Consider the following 21,336-nt stretch of genomic DNA (forward strand, 5'->3'; position numbering starts at 1 on the left):
CACTTCACTTATTCAGTGTAAACGCAAAGCGCGTGACACATACGGCGTTGATCTAAAAGGATGCGCTCTGTCTTACCAACAAAAATCCTGCAATGTTCGACCGCGTTATGAGCTTGATAATTTTAGCCAAGCCAATGAGGGCGATCTCCGACAATAAAGAAACGTGAAGCTCAACCAGGAGAAGTTCCCCCGCAGAACTGTTTCTGTCTGGATATTTTGAGCCTCTCCGTTTCGAGAAATTGATTATTTACTATTAGGTCCTAATTATTTTCTTTGTGTGTTTATTAAATTTGTGTACTGTATAAGAGACGGTAAGATTCTGTACACATCAATTATTTTTCACATATAATAAATCATTCCGGACAATCCTGTATTTTATGTGATATGTGGCAACGCTAGCTGTTGCTGTAGCATCCATAAAACTTTTCACTTTTACCGCCATGATTTTAAGAAGTTTAAGAAAAGTTATGACTGTATTACACTTGGCTGAACATTTATCTACCTCCTCTAGTCGGCGCTGTATATAATGGGACGCGCGCTTTACCAAACATCTAAAATAAGATAACATAATAACATTAAACAGTCCAGAAATAAATATTGATTCAAAACTTAGGCCACACAGAAGATAGCTCAATCTAGGACCTGTACATTTAACAGATCAGTAGGCTACAGCAGCGGAGGACTTCCACCTTGTTGAACAGACCTAAGGAACATCGGATGACGTCACAGATTCACATTTTGGTTGACCAATTGGCGGAGAGGTGCGTCTAGCGACCGCCCACACGTCACAACGAATTTTAGAGTGGTTTATTCGTTTTTTACCAAAAAACAAAAAACGAAAAATCAACCCGAAATCTCGTTTTTCGTCTTTCGGAAAAAAACGAAAAAACGAACAAAGGGGCCGTTTTCTCGTTTCTGCTTATTTCATTTGAAGTTGAAAAACAAACTATCAAAAGGTACACGGACCATAATGTCATGTCGAACACACATCCACACATAAAATAAAAAAAATAATTAATGTATAAACTGCGTGTGGCTGAGCAGTCAGTGTAACAAAAATAATAATCATATTAGGCTCTTATTGTACTACCCCCTCAGAATGTGCTACTACCAGTAGTTCACGTTGTCCCAGTAGCCTTTACTGTAAAATGTGCTTCTACTAATAAAAATGCCTGCAAGGTAATGCGCATGCGCAGTGTGTGTAGGTAGCTCGTTCTGAGCGGTAGCACAGGTCGTTGGAACACCTGTTCATAGAGCCGACTCGTTCGCAAAGGACACATCTACTATTCTTTCTCAGTTCATCAGATCGTACTCTTGTTTAGTCACTTAAAGAAAAAACGAAAGGATGTACGTTACCGAGACGCGACAAGGACAGTGTTGATTTACAGAAAATCACGTTTTCTTGCTCCAGGGACTACAGTAGTTTGTGAAGAATGCTGGGGACTTTGAGAAATGTGGGATTTCTCACCAAAGCGTGCTTTGCGTTAACGGTCTTTGGCGGGCTGCACATCATCCTCATGACGTATTATTATGATTCAGATACGGGGGCCAATAAATACACGAAATACCGGCAAATCTCAGACTTTGTTGCGGACCTGAACATGTCAGTAGCTCACAGAAAAAAAATACTTAAGCTGATAAAATACTACAGCAATGGAACACTAGACATAAACCTGAATGATGTAGCCTACACGAATAAACATCTAGAGCCATGTCCTGAGACTTCTCCACTTTTAAGTAAGTTTGCCTTAATGTGAAACGTAAAAATAATATTGTTGCCTAAGTTACTATATAGTATTTACTATATCGTAAACTATAGTAACATTTCTGATACTATAGTATAGTATCAATTTACCATATTTAATATCAGAATATATTAGATAGTATACTATAACAGTAAGTAGTACTACAGTATTGCATTTGCACACTTTCGTACACTCCTGTTCAAAAGTTTTGGGTCACTTATTCATTCTTAAATTATATATGGTCTTGTCTGTGGAAACCCAGCTAAAGCCTTTTTTTTGTGATGTATGTGTGGCTTTTCGGACAGGGCTTATCCTAGTCCCAGACTAAAATGCATGTTAAAAACATCAGTGCAGTTTCAAGATGCACACCACTGATGTTTTCACTGTAAAACCTAAAAGTTAACTCAACTCAAACCATTTAAGAAAACCAGTTGCATTAAACCATTTAAGTTTTAAAACACAAATTTGAGTACTGTGAACTTAAACGAATTGAGTCATATGCAGTTATGCACTTATATTTAAGTTCACACTACTTAATATATAAGTGCATAATTGCGCACAACTCAAGTTCAAAGTACTTAAATGTATGTTTTTTAAAACTTAAATGGTTTGAGTTAAGTTGACTGTTAGGTTTTACAGTTTAAGATGTGTTTTTAAAAATACCCCTTGAGGTTTTCTACATAAAATCATTCAACGTAATGTAAAGAACATTATGTGAAAATATAAACTTGATAGCTTTAAAATTGACTGAATTGAAATAAAACTCTGATGCTCCTAATGTTATAATTAGGTCATGACATTTTAACCTGGATATAATAGAGAGGGACACATATTTTAAATTCGACATTAAAATAAAACCCATCAAAAATGTAGAATAACATGAATGTATGGCTATTATGTTCTCAAATAAATCTATACTGTTTTAGCATCTTCACAGCCACCCTTGGGCTGGTGGTTCATCTGTATGGCATCGCTGTGCTGGTTTTAAGTGTGTACTACTGTACTGTATCACGATACTGTGTTTCATGTCTTATTTAACTTATTTATGAATTAGCCTAACATAGGATACACATGTAAAAGCAAGTTTAGTAATAAGCAAGTGACACACATTTAAGTAAATAATTGGGCCATGTTGTAACAGAACACCTACTGGTGATTAACACTATAAATACCGGTAAGGAATGCTAAGGAATGTTTCTTATACTGATGCGATTATATCAACCCTGAAGGAAATGTAAAAATTGCAACATATGTGCGTCAACATTGACATCAATGGGAAAGCTATGGATTTATAAAAAGAACACACACACTAAAATGTCTGGGTTATTTTTAAGCCATGTTAGGTAAATATTGGACAGAACACACCACTGGGTTAAAATTGAACCAATGCTGGGTTGTTTTAACCCAACTGCTGGGTTATTATAACCCATTTTGCATAACAACAATGTTTGCTTTTCCACATTGTGTACTTATTACATTTGCAGACCCTTTTGTCTAAAGCAACAATGCATTCATACAGTTTATTTTTCAGTGTGTGTGTTCAACCACAACATCGTAGTCAATAAAACCCCTTTCACACAGCACGTTCATCCCAGAAAATTGCTATTAAATTGCCAGAAAGCTTTTTAGGTGAACGCAAACACCTCCTGGAATTGATCCAAGATTCTGAGAAAATGTCATGTGTAAACAAAAGACAGGAACAATGCCATAAGACAAAGGGTTCTTAACTCCCTCAAGATTCACTTTCCTGCAGAGTTTAGCTCCAGCCCTGATCAAACACACCTGAGCAAGGTGTTCAGGAATACCGGTTGGAGCTAAACTCTGCAGGAAAGTGGATCTCGAGGGCCAGAGTTGAGAACCTCTGCCGTAAGAGATGTGTCATAGTGAGAACAAGTGTATCGTTGCAGCATAGTAGCGCAAAAAAACATGGGGCATGGTGGCGGCGACCACTTGAGGCCCACCTCTTGGGCAAGCACAGCCATCATCACCGTATCAGACTCAGGCTGCACCACCTGCCCTGAGGTCGGAAGCGTACCTGACTCATCTCCTGAGAGTGCGTAGGCTCGCCCTTCAAATGCAGTGCAGGATACCCACTCGTTATCGAGCGGCACACTTTGTCCGGTTCCTTCTCCTGGCATTTCAACAGGCTTTGGATCTGCGAAGCAAGAGGGCCTGGAAGGTTGGTTCCCTGCAATGGAGGCTCTCTCTGTGACCGGCAGTGGGAACATGACTTGTCCAAGAACGCTGCCTCAGCAGGCAAAATGTCCAAGCACATAAGACAGCCGATCGTGACCATCCGACGGTGACAGTAATGGGTGATATATCATCTCTAAAAAGATGCAAATACCACCGTACAGCTCTTTTAGGAAAAGTGCTTTTCTAGCGCATTCATTTCAGAAAATTGCTATCTATGTAAACACAAACATGTCTTGGAATTGATCCAAAGTTCTTAGAATACATTGCTGTACGATTCTCAGAACATGTCCTGTGTGAACAAAAGGCATGAACAATGCAGTAAGAGATGTGTTTTATAATGAGGACTTGTGTGTGTCGCTGCAACATATTTATTGTTAGCTTTTTGACTAGGGTTTTCAATGCCGATCAACGTTCACAACGGAAAAATGTCTGCAAATTGAAACCTGGAAGCTACTCACTATCCATGCTAATCTGAGATTGATTGCCATCTTAATAGAACTGTAAGTTTTTGATTGAATCAGAAAAAATGCACAAGCTTGGAATGAAGCTTGGGAATTAATTCAATGAGTTCTTGGAAAGTCGCAGATCATAAACTTAAATTCCACAAAGCACACAATTACATTACATATCACATCACACCCTGATGTCACTGTCTTTACGGGATTATGTGGGTGAAAAAATTTCAAAAATGAAAATCAGCATTACATTTAAAAAATGTTCCTGTTTACTCTATCGTATTTTATAGTCATGCATTCTTATCAATCTTTAATTTATAGGTTAAAGGAATGTGAAGGTGCCTGTATTGAAAGTAAACTGTTGTGACAAACTTTTCTTTCTGTTTCTCTTGCAGTGGGTCCAATGCGAGTGGAATTTTCTGATCCTTTAAATTTAAGTGAGGTGCGTGAGGATAATCCCGAGGTTAATACGGGTGGGAGGTATAAACCCAGCGAATGTGTGGCCCTTCAAAAAGTGGCAATAATCATCCCATTCAGAAACCGAGCTGAACACCTCAAGTACTGGCTTTACTACCTTCATCCTTTCCTACAGAGACAGCAGCTTGATTATGGGATTTATATCATAGAACAGGTAAGAGTGAGTAGATGTGAGTAAAACCTTAACAAAATTGTAGGCACAGTCTGGTGACATTCACCTTGACTTATGGAAATGCAGTTTGGTTTTGCATAGACTGCCAGCCGATGTTTATAACCACTCTGACAGATAAGAAGAGAAATGCAACCCATGATGGAGACTACAAAATATAGCACTTACCATTTAATATACCACCTGGTTCTTTTAGTTTGTTTTCGGTTATTTATATTTGGTGTCGCTATGTGATTTTAGTATCACTTGCATTGCAAACATTTTTAATGTTGGTCAGTTTTTGTGACTCACTGTGGGTTATTTGACTGTGCTTTGTTTACAAGCTGTATGGGTTGTATTTCTGTATCACTAGCCACTTTTTCTACCCGTCTCTTTTGTGTATTCCAGCCCTGTCTTCATGGTTTGTACACCATGTTGCATGGAAAATCATGATGCAAACAGGCTTCCACACTAACATAATATGGACATATGCTTATTTGCTTTGTGTGTACAGGTGCTGGTCACATAATTAGAATACCCATAAAAGTTGATTTATTTCACTAATTCTATTCAAAAAGTGAAACTTGTATATAAAATTAATTCATTATACACAGACTGATATTTTTCAAATGTTTATTTCTTTAAATTTAATTATTATTATGTAATATCTAAGGAAAATCCCAAATTCAGTATTTCAAAAATGTGAATATTTGTGAAAAGGTTCAATATTGAAGACCCTTGGTGCCACACTCTAATCAGCTAATTAATTCAAAACACCTGCAAAGAATGGTTTCTCAGACTAGTTCTGTAGGTTACACAATCAAGGTAAAGACTGCTGACTTGACAATTGTTCAAAAGACGACCATTGACACCTTGCACAAGGAGAGGACACAAAAGGTCATTGCAAAAGAGGCTGGCTGTTCACAGAGCTCTGTGTCCAAGCACATTAATAGAGAGGCGAAGGGAAGGAAAAGATGTGGTAGAAAAAAGTGTACAAGCAATAGGGATATCTGCACCCTGGAGAGGATTGTCAAACAAAACCCATTTAAAATGTGGGGGAGATTCACAAAGAGTGGACTGCAGCTGGAGAACCACTATGCAAGACCTGTCGCATTCCTGTAGTCAAGCCATACTGGAACAACAGACAGCGTCAGAAGGTCTCAAAGACAAAAAGGACTGGACTGCTGCTGAGTGGTTCAAAGTTATGTTCTTTGCTGAAAGTAAATTTTTCCTTTGGAAATCAGGGTCTCTGGGTCTGGAGGAAAAGAGGAGAGGCACACAATCCACTTTGCTTGAGGTCCAGTGTAAAGTTTCCACAGTCAGTGATGGTTTGGGGTGCCATGTCATCTGCTGGTGTTGGTCCACTGTGTTTTCTGAGGTCCAAGGTCAACGCAGCCGTATACAAGGAAGTTTTAGTGCACTTCATGCTTCCTGCTGCTGACCAACTTTATGGAAATGCAGATTTAATCATTCAACAGGATTTGGCACCTGCACACAAGCTACCAGTACCTGGTTTAAGGACCATGTTATCCCTGTTCTTAATTGGCCAGCAAACTCGCCTGACCATAACACCATAGAAAATCTATGGGGTATTGTGAAGAGGAAGATGCGATATGCCAGACCCAACAATGCAGAAGAGCTGAAGGCCACTATCAGAGCAACCTGGGCTCTCATAACACCTGAGCAGTGCCACAGACTTATAAATAAATTTGGTATTTTCCTTGGTTGTCAGTTATAATCATCAAAATTAACAGAAATAAACATTTGAAATACGTATATAAGTCTGTGTGTAATGAATGAATATAATATACAAGTTTCACTTTTTGAATGGAATTTGTGAAATACAGCAACTTTTTGATGATATTCTAATTATATGACCAGCACCTGTATGTCTATGTGTAAGTTAGGCCATGCATATCCAACTATGATAGATTTTACTACGGTTATTAAGTTTGTGTTAAAGAGAGGTCCATGAAATGACCCAATTGGGACAAATGAGTGATTTTATTACTACTTCAAGTCCTAGGAGTTTCCATAAAACACCCAAAATACAGATTTACACAGATTTGGCTTAACAATAACCAACAACGTCAAATAAATGATTACAATTTATATTTCTTCTATATGCATTCAATAAGTCTGAACACTTTACAGTCATTCCCAACTTTGCCAAACAAGTCATCCTCACATTGTGCTTCTTGTTCAGAATGGGGATAACACATTCAACAGGGCAAAACTGCTCAACGTGGGATACGCAGAAGCAATAAAGGAATACGATTACGACTGTTTCGTCTTTAGTGACGTAGACATCGTCCCAATGGATGACCACAACACCTACAAGTGCTTCAGTCAACCGCGCCACCTTTCTGTGTCCATGGACAAATTTGGATTTAAGTAAGATGAAGTTCCACACACAAACCTAGCACATACTGTTAATGTTAAATTATGCTTTGTTATAATCGAATTATGAGATTAGGATTGAATTCACTTGCCATTTCTCAATGGTTGCCATTTCTCAAAGTGAAACAAAAAAGAGCACAGAGAAGGACAGCAAAATACATGCTAGCCAGATACCCATTAATTTTACATATTCAAAATAGATCAGTTACGTTTTGGATGCACTTCAATACATCAAATCATCACATAGTTTTTACATTAAGGGAGCTGCTTACTTCTCTATTCATTGGTATTAGCTAATGAAAGCTCTGGTTGTTCGGTGATATAAAAATACTTTTAAATTTAATAAATGTAACATTTAAAAGCAATGTATGTATTACCACGTATAGCAAATTTGTTAGATTTCCTAACAGTGTTTTTGCAATTCAGTCCTGGATATAAACGTGTATTATACATGTGCTACCTTTTCTTTGTTTATAGTCAACACAGAGACTAAGCGGGTGTGTACAACAAAGGGTTTAAGTGTGGCTGAAAATGCCAGGCAGATGCAAACTGTGGGCACTTGCCAGCGTTTCTTGGTTCTGGCTAGAGGGGTTACAGCTACGGCCAAATCTTGTGATATGTTGGTTTTAGGGTTAAGCTTTGGGGTGGGGTTAGAATGAAAAACAGCGGTTCTGGATAGATAGGATACAGTTACTGCATACATCTCGTCGAATGTTGGGTTTAGGCAGAGCCCTAAGGAAGGGAGTTCAGTCATGTGATTCATGGAGACTTCAGTTAGTTCCTGGAAGCTCATAGTGAGCCATTGAAATACATTGGGTTAGAGGCAAAGAGCTGTGATTTTTCCTAATCAATAGTCAAGAAATGCATTGATTTACAATATTCATATATCACACCAATATGTGTAGGTCGTATTTTTATGCATTTCTACCATCTGTGTTTTTTGACAAACAAAATCCACTAATATGGGAGGATTAGTATGGTCAGCTGCCTTGTTAACATGTCACTGCATCTGACAACTTTAAAGTTTTAAAATGCATCACACTGTGTAGTATGTAAGCTTATAATGTTTATAATGCATGTTTATAATGTACAATTGATTGTGTGTGCTTTGTATATACAGCACTAGGGGCTGGTGACTGCTCTTCTGAGTATGTGTTCGGACTGTGATGTGTGTTGCTCGTGTTTTATGTGTTTGTTGCGTCATGTGAACCATGTGCATCACGTGTTTTGTCAAAATAAGTGCCTGCTGCAAACGCGTCAAAACCGTTTATGATAAAAGAGACGCTCACATTTACAAAATACACGCAAGACACTCCCTTAACAGTAAACTCTGATTAGGCATGAGATTATGCGAGTATCTGGCAAACGCAAGCGTCTCTTTTATCATAAACCCTGTAGACGTGTCTGCAGCAGGCACTTATTTTGACAAGACACATGATGCATATAGGTTCACTCGATGCGCAGAACACATATTTTGACATTACAAACCACACACATGACTACATACACGATCTTCGCATCGTGTGCCCTCGAAAAAAGCAGTCAACGGTCGCCACTGATATACAGTATCTCACCTGTTTGAAATATAAATATATAAAGATCAATATTTAAAAAGACTCATTAGGCACGTTTAATTTGATGTAATAATAATACCCCTGGCTGAGTATTGTTTTCTTTTTGTTGTTAGTATCTGATGGGAGATGGCATCTTCATCACTTTTAATTATTATTAATCCCATGAACGTATTAATATAAGCATTTTATTAATAAAATAATGTATTGCATTTAATTTAATAAAATAATTAACCAGCAGAATCACAGTGCCAAAAACACTCCACCCTTAGTGCAGTATAAATACTGAAAGGTTAAGTATAAAATCCTGGTTATAAAAATGTATTATACACGTGCTACCTTTTCTTTGATTATAGTCAACACAGAGACTAAGCGGGTGTGTACACCAAAGGGTTTAAGCGTGGCTGAAAATGCCAGGCAGTTGCCAACTGTGGGCACTTGCCAGCGTTTCTTGGTTCTGGCTAGAGGGGATACAGCTATCTATCTCTTGCGGGATGTTGGGTGTAGGGTTAGGTTTTGAGTATTTTATGCATGAATGTGAACCATCGCATTTAAGTCTTTAAACTTTCATCACAATCAGTCTATTGATTTATTTTTTGACACATTCAGCTCTATGGGGCTGACAGTAACTTTCAGAAACTATTAAGAAGCTCCATGATCCGCCATTGCAGGAAAAAACGGTTCCATTGGAGTGAATGGAGTTGACGCAACTCTCTTCCTAAAGGGCTCTGGGTTTAGGGTTAGGTTTTGGTTTAGGATGAAAGCACTCATCTTGCAAGATTTCACAGGATTTGTTGTAGCTGTATCCTTTCCAGCCACAACCTGTTTCTTCAGCTAAGTGTTTTGGTTGCTGTGATACTTCTGTTTTGTTTATGAGTCGTTGTACGATGCGGCGGTTGGTTATTGTGATATTTGTCCCGCCCATCCTCCACTGTGTGGAGTGACATTGACGAGCTGAGCATTTACCAAAAGTTAAATATTTTTTTATTCTGAGTTTTCCCAGATTTTGGGAAACTTGTTTATATAAACTTGTTACTCTTTAAAGGTCCTAGATTTTACAAACACAAAAATGTTCAGTAATTCAGATTGTTTCCTGTTTAAGGAAATCCTATAAAATCTGCAGTTTCTTTTGCCATAAAAATGTCAACATGATATCAAATCATCTATTTATGGTCAGTCAGAGCATGTATTTGTTGTTAGCCTGTATAATAGAGTCTTAAAAAATGTGCGGACAAAACCCGCTTCTGAAAAGCGCGCCTCTTCCATTGGAAACATTTGAAAACATATGCTAGCCGCAGGCGTATGGTAACAGGGTTGAAATAAAATTTTCATGTGATACACAGAAAAAAAACTCATTCAGGTCGTACAAGTATTTGCAAGTCCAGTTCTGCCTTGTTGAAGTCTGGAAAAAAACTGCGGCTCCCATTTTTACCTATTTACATAAACAAATGAAGTCGAGCCACTGGGGGCTGTAATTTAGAGAAGTTTTGCCTGGGTTTGTGTAATTCCCAGTGGGTGAGAAAATTGTAGTTTCCTGATTCTTTTCTGAAACAAACTGTATAAAAAAAACAGGTTAAACATGCCCCGGCCACATTTAATAACGCTTTAAGGCATTTTTTGCGCTGCCAAATCCTTTGAATACAGTATTCATTGAACTTTTTGGTGTGTTGTTCACACAACAGGAACTGCAAATGTTTTTAGGGACATGCATGGCCCATGCATGGTGGGCAAGGGCTCAAGTAGGAATTAAGATCACTTCTAATTATTTATTTAAAAAAATTATATAACCTTGAAAAGATGAACACAATTCTGACTTCTTTACCGATTAATTGCAATTCCCTCAAATTGTTTAATACCTAACAGATTTCTAAAGAAATAATCAGATTGTGATGACGTTATTAGACACATTTTACTGTATTCACCTATATTGTCTCCATTATTACTGACTCTATTATAATGTATATTACATGTATGGCAATGATATATTGCCTCAGCTAAGCTTTAGCTAACCTATTACTTACGAGTCATACATGTTAGCAAGACACAGGTTAACTATATTTGTCTTACGGCTGATTGGCTGTAAATTCAGGGCAGTGGTAGTCTTTTGTTTATCACCAAACACCACAACAGAAGTCAAGAAAATCATAGTCTGGTGTTTTTCGCTGCTTTTTCTGGACAAAGCCCGCTCACGAGCTGTTTGACCGACATGTCAAACAACCAATCACAGTTTGTTTCGTCTAGCGTCACGTTTCCGACTCACCACAACGAGCTGGCTGGCAACAAGTCATTTATTGAAATAACCAGTCGCAACCGAATAGCATCTAAATAAACAACATTACTCACCATAGAATAACGTTGTGCATTTCATCAACAGCCACACCAATGAAACGCTCCCGTTAAACATCTGTTTGAAGCGTATCTCTCCACTTTTAAACACATACAAGCAATTCAGGAAAACTGAACTTTTTGACTCCTCAAGCAAAACTCTCGGACTTTCAGAGAGTCTATGCTGCGAACTTTGCATATTTTTGAGAATCCAATGTTTAGCTGATCATGATAACCGGTCATTATTATTCACGTGAACACAACTGATTCTCTTCCTCAATGGAATTCTCTATTGGGTTTAGGTCTTGAGACTGGCTAGGCCACGCCAGAACCTTGATGCTTCTTACAGAGCCACTCCTTGATTATCCTGGCTGTGTGTTTCGGGTCATTGTCATATTGGAAGACCCAGCCTCGACCCATCTTCAATGCTCTAACTGAGGGAAGGAGGTTGTTCCCCAAAATCTCGCAATACAGGTCATCCTCTCCTTAATACAGTGCAGTCGCCCTGTCCCATGTGCAGAAAAACACCCCCAAAGCATGATGCTACCACCTCCATGCTTCACAGTAGGGATGGTGTTTGTCATTCTTCTTCCTCCAAACACGTTTAGTGGAATTATGACCAAAAAGTTCTATTTTGATCTCATCTGACCAGATGACTTTCTCCCATGACTCCTCTGGATCATCCAAATGGTCATTGACAAACTTAGGACGGGCCTGGACATGTGCTGGTTTAAGCAGGGGAACCTTCCGTGCCATGCATAATTTCAAGCCATGATGTCTTAGTGTATTACCACTAGTAACCTTGGAAACGGTGGTCCCAGCTCTTTTCAGGTCATAGACCAGCTCCTCCCGTGTAGTTCTGGGCTGATTTCTCACCTTTCTTAGGATCACTGAGACCCCACGAGGTGAGATCTTGCATGGAGCCCCAGTCTCAGGGAGGTTGACAGTCATGTTTAGCTTCTTCCATTTTCTAATGATTGTTCCAACAGTGGACCTTTTTTTACCAAGCTGCTTGGCAATTTCCCCGTAGCCCTTCACTGAAAAAATGATTCATTGAATTTAATCATTTTTTAAAGGTAATTGGTTGCAGTCAATTTATTTAAGCTACATTTAAACAAAAAAGATTAGTAACGTAAAATAAAATATAAAACGTTTGTTTAAATGTAGCTTAGGTGGATTGATTGCAGCCACTTACCTTGGGAGACTTGATTGGATTCAATGAATCATTTTTTTCAGTGTTTCCAGCCTTGTGGAGGGGTACAATTTTGTCTCTAGTGTATTTGGACAGCTCTTTGGTCTTGGCCATGTTAGTAGTTGGATTCTTACTGATTGTATGGGGTGGACAGGTGTCTTTATGCAGCTAACAACCTCAAACAGATGCATCTAATGTAGGATAATAAATGGAGTGGAGGTGGACATTTTAAAGGCAGACTAACAGGTCTTTGAGGGTCAGAATTCTAGCTGATAGACAGGTGTTCAGATGCTTATTTGTAGGTGTATCATTAAAAAAATAATATATTGTGATTTCTGGATTTTTTTTAGATTATGTCTTTCACAGTGAACATGCACCCACAATGACAATCCCAGACCCCCCCACGATTTCCAAGCGGGAGAACTTGGAAAATAGCAGGGTGTTCAAATACCTCACTGTAAGAAATATTGATACTTTTCCAGCATTTACATATGAGAACATTCATCATGGTTGTTTTACAACCATGAATACACGTGGTAGAGAATACATGCGGTTTTGTGTAACTGTGGTAAAACAAGACATTTAATCTGTCTTACATGTCCATGCAAACATCCTTCATACTGTATTTCACAACCATGTGACATGTTTAGTCTTTTACAGCTTATGCTGTATTTTGCATGGTAATCTCGTGGCACAACTGTCATCTGCCATTCAGATACACTTTTAGCAAAGCACTATTGGCATGGCTACAGTGTGCATGTAGAAATTGCGAATGTGTATTATAGGGACAAAAGCTTATTGTTAGTAGCAGATTGCTGTCTGAATGCTTGCTCTATTGCCCATCACTGCGTGAATGACTAGGCAATTTGTGCTGATATCTGATCCCAGGAAAATGACGCTGGGGAACATTTAGATTTTGGGAAACTTGTTTTTATAAATTTGTTACTCTTTAAAGGTCTTAGTTTTTACAACGTTGTATGTTTAAGGCAAATCCAATAAAATCTGCAGTGTCTTTTGCCATAAAAATCTCAACATGAGATCAAATCATCTATTTATGATCAGTCAGAGGATGTATTTGTTCTCAAATATGGACACTTTTGATTTATGATTGTTTGTGTTCTGACACTTGATAGGCTATATAACCTACTGTATAATTGTTATGATTGTTTTCATATGAGTCTGTCAGATATCAGATTTCGCCACAGAAGCATAGCGTATAATATAATATTTCCTAGGAAAAGTGTCCATCAAATAATTGTAAAGTTAGCATTGTTTAAAACTGTAATTTCACACCAGTAGTCCGCAGTAAACAACCACACTACGTGAGTTTCGTGTCACACAGTTTTTTTTACTGAAATTCGTCATGAGACTTAGAAGTAAATCTCCTGTGTGTTCATGTAAAAGCTGAATAACCTACATAGTGTCAGATTGCTAAATAGCTTGCATGACGGTCATCTCTGTCACATGGACGTCAGCCCATTTTTTTGTTATGAATAGCTACAAAGCTGAAACGGCTTTTGTCCTTAAAGTAACACAGCCTTCCCCGTCTCGCAAGATAACATCAGAATTTTTATAAAAATGTATCATCGCTCTGAATCATCATAAAAATATTTCACCAATGTTTCCTGCATAAATGTGAGCCTGTCTGTAAAATACATGAAGTAGTTTGATTTCAATCATTCATTTGGCATTGATTTCAATCTTTGTCATGGCCTTAGTTAAAGATATCAAAATGCAATTTAAATGTAATTTAATTATAATTTCACAAACAGTGAAAACAACTGTGAAAGTTACAGTAATGACTTTAACGGGCAAGGTCAAACATGATTTATAATTTAAAAAATAGGTGTAAAATGTAAAATAGGTCATTGTGAATGCTGACTGTACAAGGGAGTTTGTGTGCACTGTGTATACTGTCGATGAAGAATAGCCAAGCTTTCAAGGGTAACTATGACTGATTTACTTAAACGGGACATGTCACAATAATTTTTTAAGATGTCAAATAAATCTTTGGTGTCCCCAGAGCACATATATGAAGTTTTAGCTCAAAATACTATATAGATAATTTATTATAACATGTTAAAATTGCCACTTTTTAGGTGTGTGCAAAAGGGTGGCATTTTGGGTGTGTCCTTTAAAATCAAGTAAAGGTAGATGCAGGCTGGAGCAATGGGTGTGCCATAATGTCGGAAAGAAATGGGGCGTGCCACGAGGAAAGGGGCGTGCCGTAAGGTATTTTCAATTGGACGCGGAAAGCTTCCTTTCTTTCACTGTAAAAATAACAATAATGATATTGAGAATACATTCAAAAGTATGTTACCTTCGGAACCTTCTGTATGGCGCGGGTTACATGATGTCATCACCACCGCAACTTTTTCAGGATCAATCATTAAAAAACATTCATAATGTTTGTGATAAATGCACTTTTTGTAAAACATCACTTAAAGATATTAAACATTTATTTTTGTATTGCCCTTTTTCTATTTCATTTTGGACTGACTTCAAAATAGACATTCCTAAAATAGAAATTCCCAGTATTAGAATTTAGAACCTTATGACATTTTACTTTGTTTCCAAAACCCATATTTTTCTGGAAAAAAAATATAATTAAATTATTTTGTCGACATTTTATATGCATAATACACAAATAAAAGAAACCCAAAAAGTTTTTGAAAATATCTATAACTACTTTGATTCATAAGCTTTTATTTTTGTATTTTTTTTTTTTCATTTTATACTTGTTATTCTCTGATTTACACATTTTGAGCTGTATTAACAATGCTTTGTATTCATCATTTTTTATTGCATTATACTTGAAATGTCTGTATTTGGATTAAATAATAAAATAAAATAAATCATTAAAAAACAAATTATTATTTTAAAGATAAAAATCTAAAAGTAATGTTATTTTTATAAAAATGGTACAGCAAATGTTTTTGCTGTATAAAGGCATATGTTTGATCAAACACTCACCATATAATAATTAAATGAAGTAAAAATGGTTTAATAAACTTCTTTTAAGTGACATTAATCAATTGAGCAAATGGCTTTGTATCTTGTGATATTCACATGGTTAACAACACTGAGAGCACAGAACGGCCATCGACATAAATCGCCGACTCGGATGTCTTCGATGCAAATGCAGTCATTCATTTTTCTCACTGTATCTGTCAACAACAATTAAATAATTCCTGAAAAGATGTCAAGCAAAGAGACCATCAAATTATATCCCACATGTATTATATCCATCTTCTTTCCTTCAAAAGAAAATTACGATTTCTTTTTAGCTAAAGGAAATGACATATTACGGCTGATTGGCCAACGCATTTGCCAGGAGGAAGCTCCTTTGACCGATGAGAAACCTCTTACCACACCCCTACCTCCTGCCACGCCCATTGCTCCAAGCTGCAGCTACCCCTGTCTCTTTAAAATGCACATGAGCGGATGAAGTGCAAACACTGATCGCAATGATGGTGGTTTGATGCAATTCAAACTCAATTGTGCTGTGAATTATTTTCTCTTTCTTTTTCTCTTCACTAAATGGCAGTGCTGTGGTTGGATAGTGCAGATTAAGGGGCAGTATTATTATAATAAGAGCTTCTTATGACATCATAAGGAGAGCCAAATTTCAATGACCTTTTTTCATGCGCTTTTAGAGAATAGTTTGCTGGGTTCATCTATTTCACATTTTCTAGGTTGATAGAAGCACTGGGGACACAATTATAGCACTTAAATATGGAAAAAGTCACATTTTCATGCCATGGCCCCTTTAAATTACTACTTATTCACCTGGTTTCACAGACATAAGGCTAGTCCTAGACTAAAACACATGTTTGAGCCGTCTTAATCTAAAATAATCTCAGATTTTAAAATATGTCAGTGCCATTGATTTGTCTCAAGATACACGCCAGTATTTTCATGTGCTTGTAGAGAATGGTTTACCAAAACTATGTCACTGGGTTGATCTTTTTAACATTTTCTAGGTTGATAGAAGCACTGGGGACCCAATTATAGCACTTAAATATGGAAAAAGTCAAATTTTCATGCCATGGCCCCTTTAAATTACTATTCATTCACCCGGTTTCACAAACCATAGGCTAGTCCTAGACTAAAACAAATGTTTGAGCCGTCTTAATTTAAAATAATCTTAGATTTTAAAATATGTCAGTGCCATTGATTTGTCTCAAGATACACACCATTATTATCTTTTCCTAAGGCATCTTTATAAAAGATGCTTAAACATCTTAATTTAACTTAGGCTTAGTCCTGGCTTTAGCTACTGTAAGTCTTGTCTGTGAAACCAGGCCAATAACTACTTTTTTAAAATAAAGATGATATATCGGCCAATAATCTGTATCGGTCGATAAAAACAATTATATTCATGGCTGATATATCCTGTCAATCGAAAGAGAACAGGAAAATGCAATGAATTGGAGCTCTGTGTATCGGAAAATTTAAGAAATATCCCTAGTTTAATGTTCAATATAAATGGTCATTATTTGAATAGATAACATTCTTTAAGTTAATATAACAACCAAACTATCGGTATCGGCAGATATAAATAATTAACTATCGGTATCGGTGGAAAGATTTTATATTGGTGCATCTCTAGTTTCGAATTCTTTGACTTACAGGTAAAAAATAAACTGATCATACGAATTTCCGTTTTATAGTCATGGAATATTTTGCTAATTTATCTGTGTCATTGTCACGATCTCTGCATTCTTCCGTGTCTGTACCACGGACTTTCTTTTCTGTGTCAGTTTCACGAATTGGTTTTCTTACCATTTTCACGTATGTTTCTGTAACATAAAATGACATCCTAACCCAAACCCCAAATTTAACCCCAAACCCAGTTGAAAATGGTTTAAAATAGGAAAAACAATTGAGTAATCAATACATGAAACTGACACGGATAAGAAAGTCCGTGGTACGGACACGGAAAAATGTGGAGATCCGTGACAATGACACGGATAAATGCACAAAATATTCTGTATACCACAGAACTTTGTGAGATCATGTTGAAAATAAAGCAAACATACCTGACATTACAATGTGGTTATTAATACGTTAAGTGTCTGTCTGTATGTTATTTAAGTTGTGTGTTTTTTTTTTACTGCAGATTGCCATATAAAAATTATTTTGGGGGTGTGTCAGCCTTGAGCAAAGCCCAGTTTCGGAAGATTAATGGCTTTCCCAATAACTACTGGGGATGGGGAGGAGAGGACGATGACATTTATTATAGGTAAGAAAAACAGATGAGCAGGTGATGTTTCATAGTCATTGCTGATAGTCAAACATTTGACAGCATGCTTTATATAATACAAGTTTTGCTTAATGGTTGTGCATTAAGGGGTTTAGAGGATTTTAAGCACTGCACAGGTTATGGTTACGTGCTTGTTCTTTTTCAAGGATGGCATATCGAGGCATGTCAATATCAAGGCCGAGCGGAAACGTCGGTAAATGCCGAATGATCCGTCACAAGAGAGATGTGAAAAATGAGGAGAATCCACACAGGTAATCTTTCTTTTAAACGCACACATGCACATACAGGACTAAATAAAGATCTAAAGCTATGTAATCTTTCTTTTAAACGCACACATGCACATACAGGACTAAATAAAGATCTAAAGCTATGCATTTTCCTTCGATAGGTTTAGAAGTATCCGCCTTGTACGGAGGATGATGAACAAAGATGGCATCAATTCACTCAAGTACAATGTCATAAAGGTAGAAAAAGACCAGCTCTACACCAAAATCATAGTGGACATTGGCAAGCCAGGCAAATTGTTCTAAGAGGAGACATTTAACTTGCTTTAACTATGCAAGAAAAACATTCACATGTCCGTCACAGACCACACAAGTGAGCATGCAAGGTTTGCCAAGCTTTTGGATCAAAATAAAGCTGTAGAAACTTTCTTCAGGAATTAAATGATATAACTACTTTAAATATGGCAATAAGTTACAATCTTAGAACGAATGTGTTAAAAATACTACATGCGTTGTGCCAGAATCCACCCTTCTTTGTGTTATTATTGAAACACAACTTGTGTTATATTTTAAAACAAAATCAACACAAAATGACACATAATGTGTTAAAAGTATAACGCACAAAAATGTGTAAAAAAAAATGACACATCCTTTCTAAGAATGATGGACCAGGTGGATGGCTAGAGGCGATACAGCTACAGCCAAATCTCGCGAGATGTTGGGTTTAGGGTTAGGTAAAAACAGTGCTCATATGACGAGATTTGGCCGCAGCTGTATCCCTTCTAGCCACAACCCACCAAATGCCTCTAATATGAGACACAAATCCATTTTCTTTAAGTTAAGACTTAAAGAATTCGATCAGGGCATCTACTGTTCATGATCTGTAACTATGAAGTACATATATTTCATGCTTGATCCTGGAATAGTAATTATTCCTGGCCAGTCAGGTTTTTAAGCTATTACACTGGACTTTTGTAAACACAGGTTTTCTTTTATGTGAAAAACCCTACACTGTAAAAACTGTGACTTTTTACATTTTTAAGTTTAACCGATTTACAATTCATCAGTGGCGCCTGGTGACTGCTCATCCGAGGGGCGCAAATTCAAAATATGTGTTCGGAGTGTTGTGTTTTGCTTGCGTTTTCAAAATATGTGTTTGTTGCGTCATGTGAGCCATGTGCATCACGTGTTTTGTCAAGATAGGTGCGTGCTGCACACGCTCACGTTTACAAAATACACGCAAGACACTCACTTAACAGTAAACTCTGATTACGCATGAGATTATGAGAGTATCTGGCAAACGCGAGCATCTCTTTTATCATAAACCCTTTAGATGAGTCTGCAGCGGGCACTTGTTTTGACAAAACACGTGATGCAGATAGGTTCATTCAACTCGCAGAACACATATTTTGAAATTACAAACCACACACATGACGGGCTACATAAATGTTGTGATGGACTTCGCATCGAGCGCCCTCGAAAAAAGAAGTCACCGGCCGCCACTGCAAGTAATGAATGCTGTAACTTATTAAATCAAGTTGCATTTGCCTTAGTTAAGCCAACTTTATTTTATAAGTTGAACTTATCACTGGTCAGTACAGTTGAAATTACTTTTAAGTTGATTTAACTTAAAAATGTTAGTGCAATACTTGATTTATTTGTACGATTTTTACGATTTAATCTGATGGTAGTATATAGAATATGCATCATTGGTTTGGTTTTGTAGTATCTTTACATACAGTAAGAAAGTATTGAGCAAAAACAAGAAGTTTGTAATACATTGGTATCTTTAATTGTTTACATTTTAATTTAATTAAATCGAAATGTAATTAAAATTAATGTAATTATTTGTAACATATTTGTCTTTTTAATAGAAAATAATTTTTGGTTAAGGAAAGATTTTTTTTAGGTGCTGACTACTTACTTTCATACACTGGCAGAGTATTTTCATTATGAAATCTTTTGTAATAAACAAGAATGTTTAGAAGTTTCACCTAATAAATTCCCACAATGTGCCATCAATGCATCAAAATGTTTGTCTTGCAACGAGCCAGAATTAAATCCAACCCAAAAACCTCCCCTGGGCCGTGCAGCCTATGTGAAATATAATCTTGATAGATACAGTATAATGTGCCATCAGGTTGTGTTTATTGGACTTAATTCTTATGACAACAGCTTCAGGTGAGATCAAATTAAAAACTGAAAATACTTACAAAGATTCTTCAGATTATAAAAAGGTAAGAAAGAAACAGTTATTTAAAGAACTATAAAAAATCAAGATATATTTTGTTAGTTTAACTTAACAAATTAGGTTAAACAATTTCAACTTGTTTTTTTAAGTTATGTCAACTTATCACAAGTAAAAACTAAAAATGGTAGGTTGTTTCATAACCAAGTTGTTTTAAAAGGATAGTTCACCCAAAAATGAAAATTTTCTCATTATTTACTCACTCTCATGATGTTACAAACTTGTTCTGATAAACACGAAGGAAGTTATTTTGAGAAATGTTTGTAACCAAACAGTTCTTTAGCCCCATTCACTTCCGTTTTCCTACTATGGAAGTGATTGGGGCTCTTAAATAGTTGGATTTTTTTTACAGTGTGGAGGAGCCAGAAATGGTTCTTCTATGGCAGTGGTTCTCAAACTGGGGTCCAAGGCCGCAGGGGGCCCCAGGGGGGGCCGCGAGATGGTGCCAGGGGGGCCCCAGTTTTATAACATTTTATAAAATTCATTAATTTATCATGAATTCTGTGAAATTAAACCTAAAAAAAACAAGGCAGCACTACTTTGTATAATTTAATGTTTTGTTTAATTAAAGTGTGAAGTTTTAGAACTGTTTTTTGTCATAAATTTTCTTTGGGGGGGCCGCGAAGGAATGCACCGTACACAAAGGGGGCCGCACGCTGAAAAAGTTTGAGAACCACTGTTCTATGGCATTGCTGCATGTGAAGAACCTTCAAAGAGCACCAATTATCCGATTCACGTTTTTAAATTTCCTATGGTGTGTAGGTGTGTATTAGTACATGTTAACGATATGCAAAAGGTACAAACCCCAAAGTAAACAATGACTTGAGTTATCGTCTCCAACGTAAATCTCTTTTCTTGGACTATAAGAAACGCAAGGATTGTAGGCAACAGTTTACTTCGATTGGTGATGTAGACAAGGCCGACATAATTCCTCCTGCTTTGGACTCAGCCTGTAAGTTAACTCCTGTCAGCATTGCATTGTGTGCGAATCTTTCAAACATGGAAAGGAGCGTCACATTTCCGGATGATGTCAGAGGTATTCAGGCCAATTATAACGTACAGATTAGCTGGCCGATTAGTTTTGTACAA

General features: G+C 37.0%; 1 protein-coding gene across 1 annotated transcript; it reads left to right on the top strand.

Moving 5' to 3' along the window:
• The first annotated feature begins 1,185 nt into the window (after window positions 1-1,185).
• On the top strand, window positions 1,186-20,912 carry b4galt1 (UDP-Gal:betaGlcNAc beta 1,4- galactosyltransferase, polypeptide 1). Its single transcript, XM_055205851.2, has 6 exons — window positions 1,186-1,737; window positions 4,792-5,027; window positions 7,228-7,415; window positions 17,632-17,754; window positions 17,922-18,026; window positions 18,164-20,912. The coding sequence occupies exons 1-6, from the start codon at window positions 1,434-1,436 to the stop codon at window positions 18,303-18,305; spliced, it is 1,098 nt and encodes a 365-aa protein (XP_055061826.1). The 5' UTR covers window positions 1,186-1,433; the 3' UTR covers window positions 18,306-20,912.
• Window positions 20,913-21,336: the final 424 nt, after the last annotated feature.

The sequence above is a fragment of the Misgurnus anguillicaudatus genome, chromosome 3, assembly GCF_027580225.2.
Source record: "Misgurnus anguillicaudatus chromosome 3, ASM2758022v2, whole genome shotgun sequence".
NCBI classification, from domain to species: domain Eukaryota; kingdom Metazoa; phylum Chordata; class Actinopteri; order Cypriniformes; family Cobitidae; genus Misgurnus; species Misgurnus anguillicaudatus.

What these genes read in the sequence shown, in the direction of transcription:
- b4galt1 (XM_055205851.2), top strand. Translation starts at nt 1,434, where the DNA reads ATGCTGGGGACTTTGAGAAATGTGGGATTTCTCACCAAAGCGTGCTTT. An exon ending in GGATTTATATCATAGAACAG is followed by an intron (nt 5,028 to 7,227) that starts GTAAGAGTGAGT and finishes CTTCTTGTTCAG; the next exon opens with AATGGGGATAACACATTCAA. An exon ending in ATGGACAAATTTGGATTTAA is followed by an intron (nt 7,416 to 17,631) that starts GTAAGATGAAGT and finishes TTTTTACTGCAG; the next exon opens with ATTGCCATATAAAAATTATT.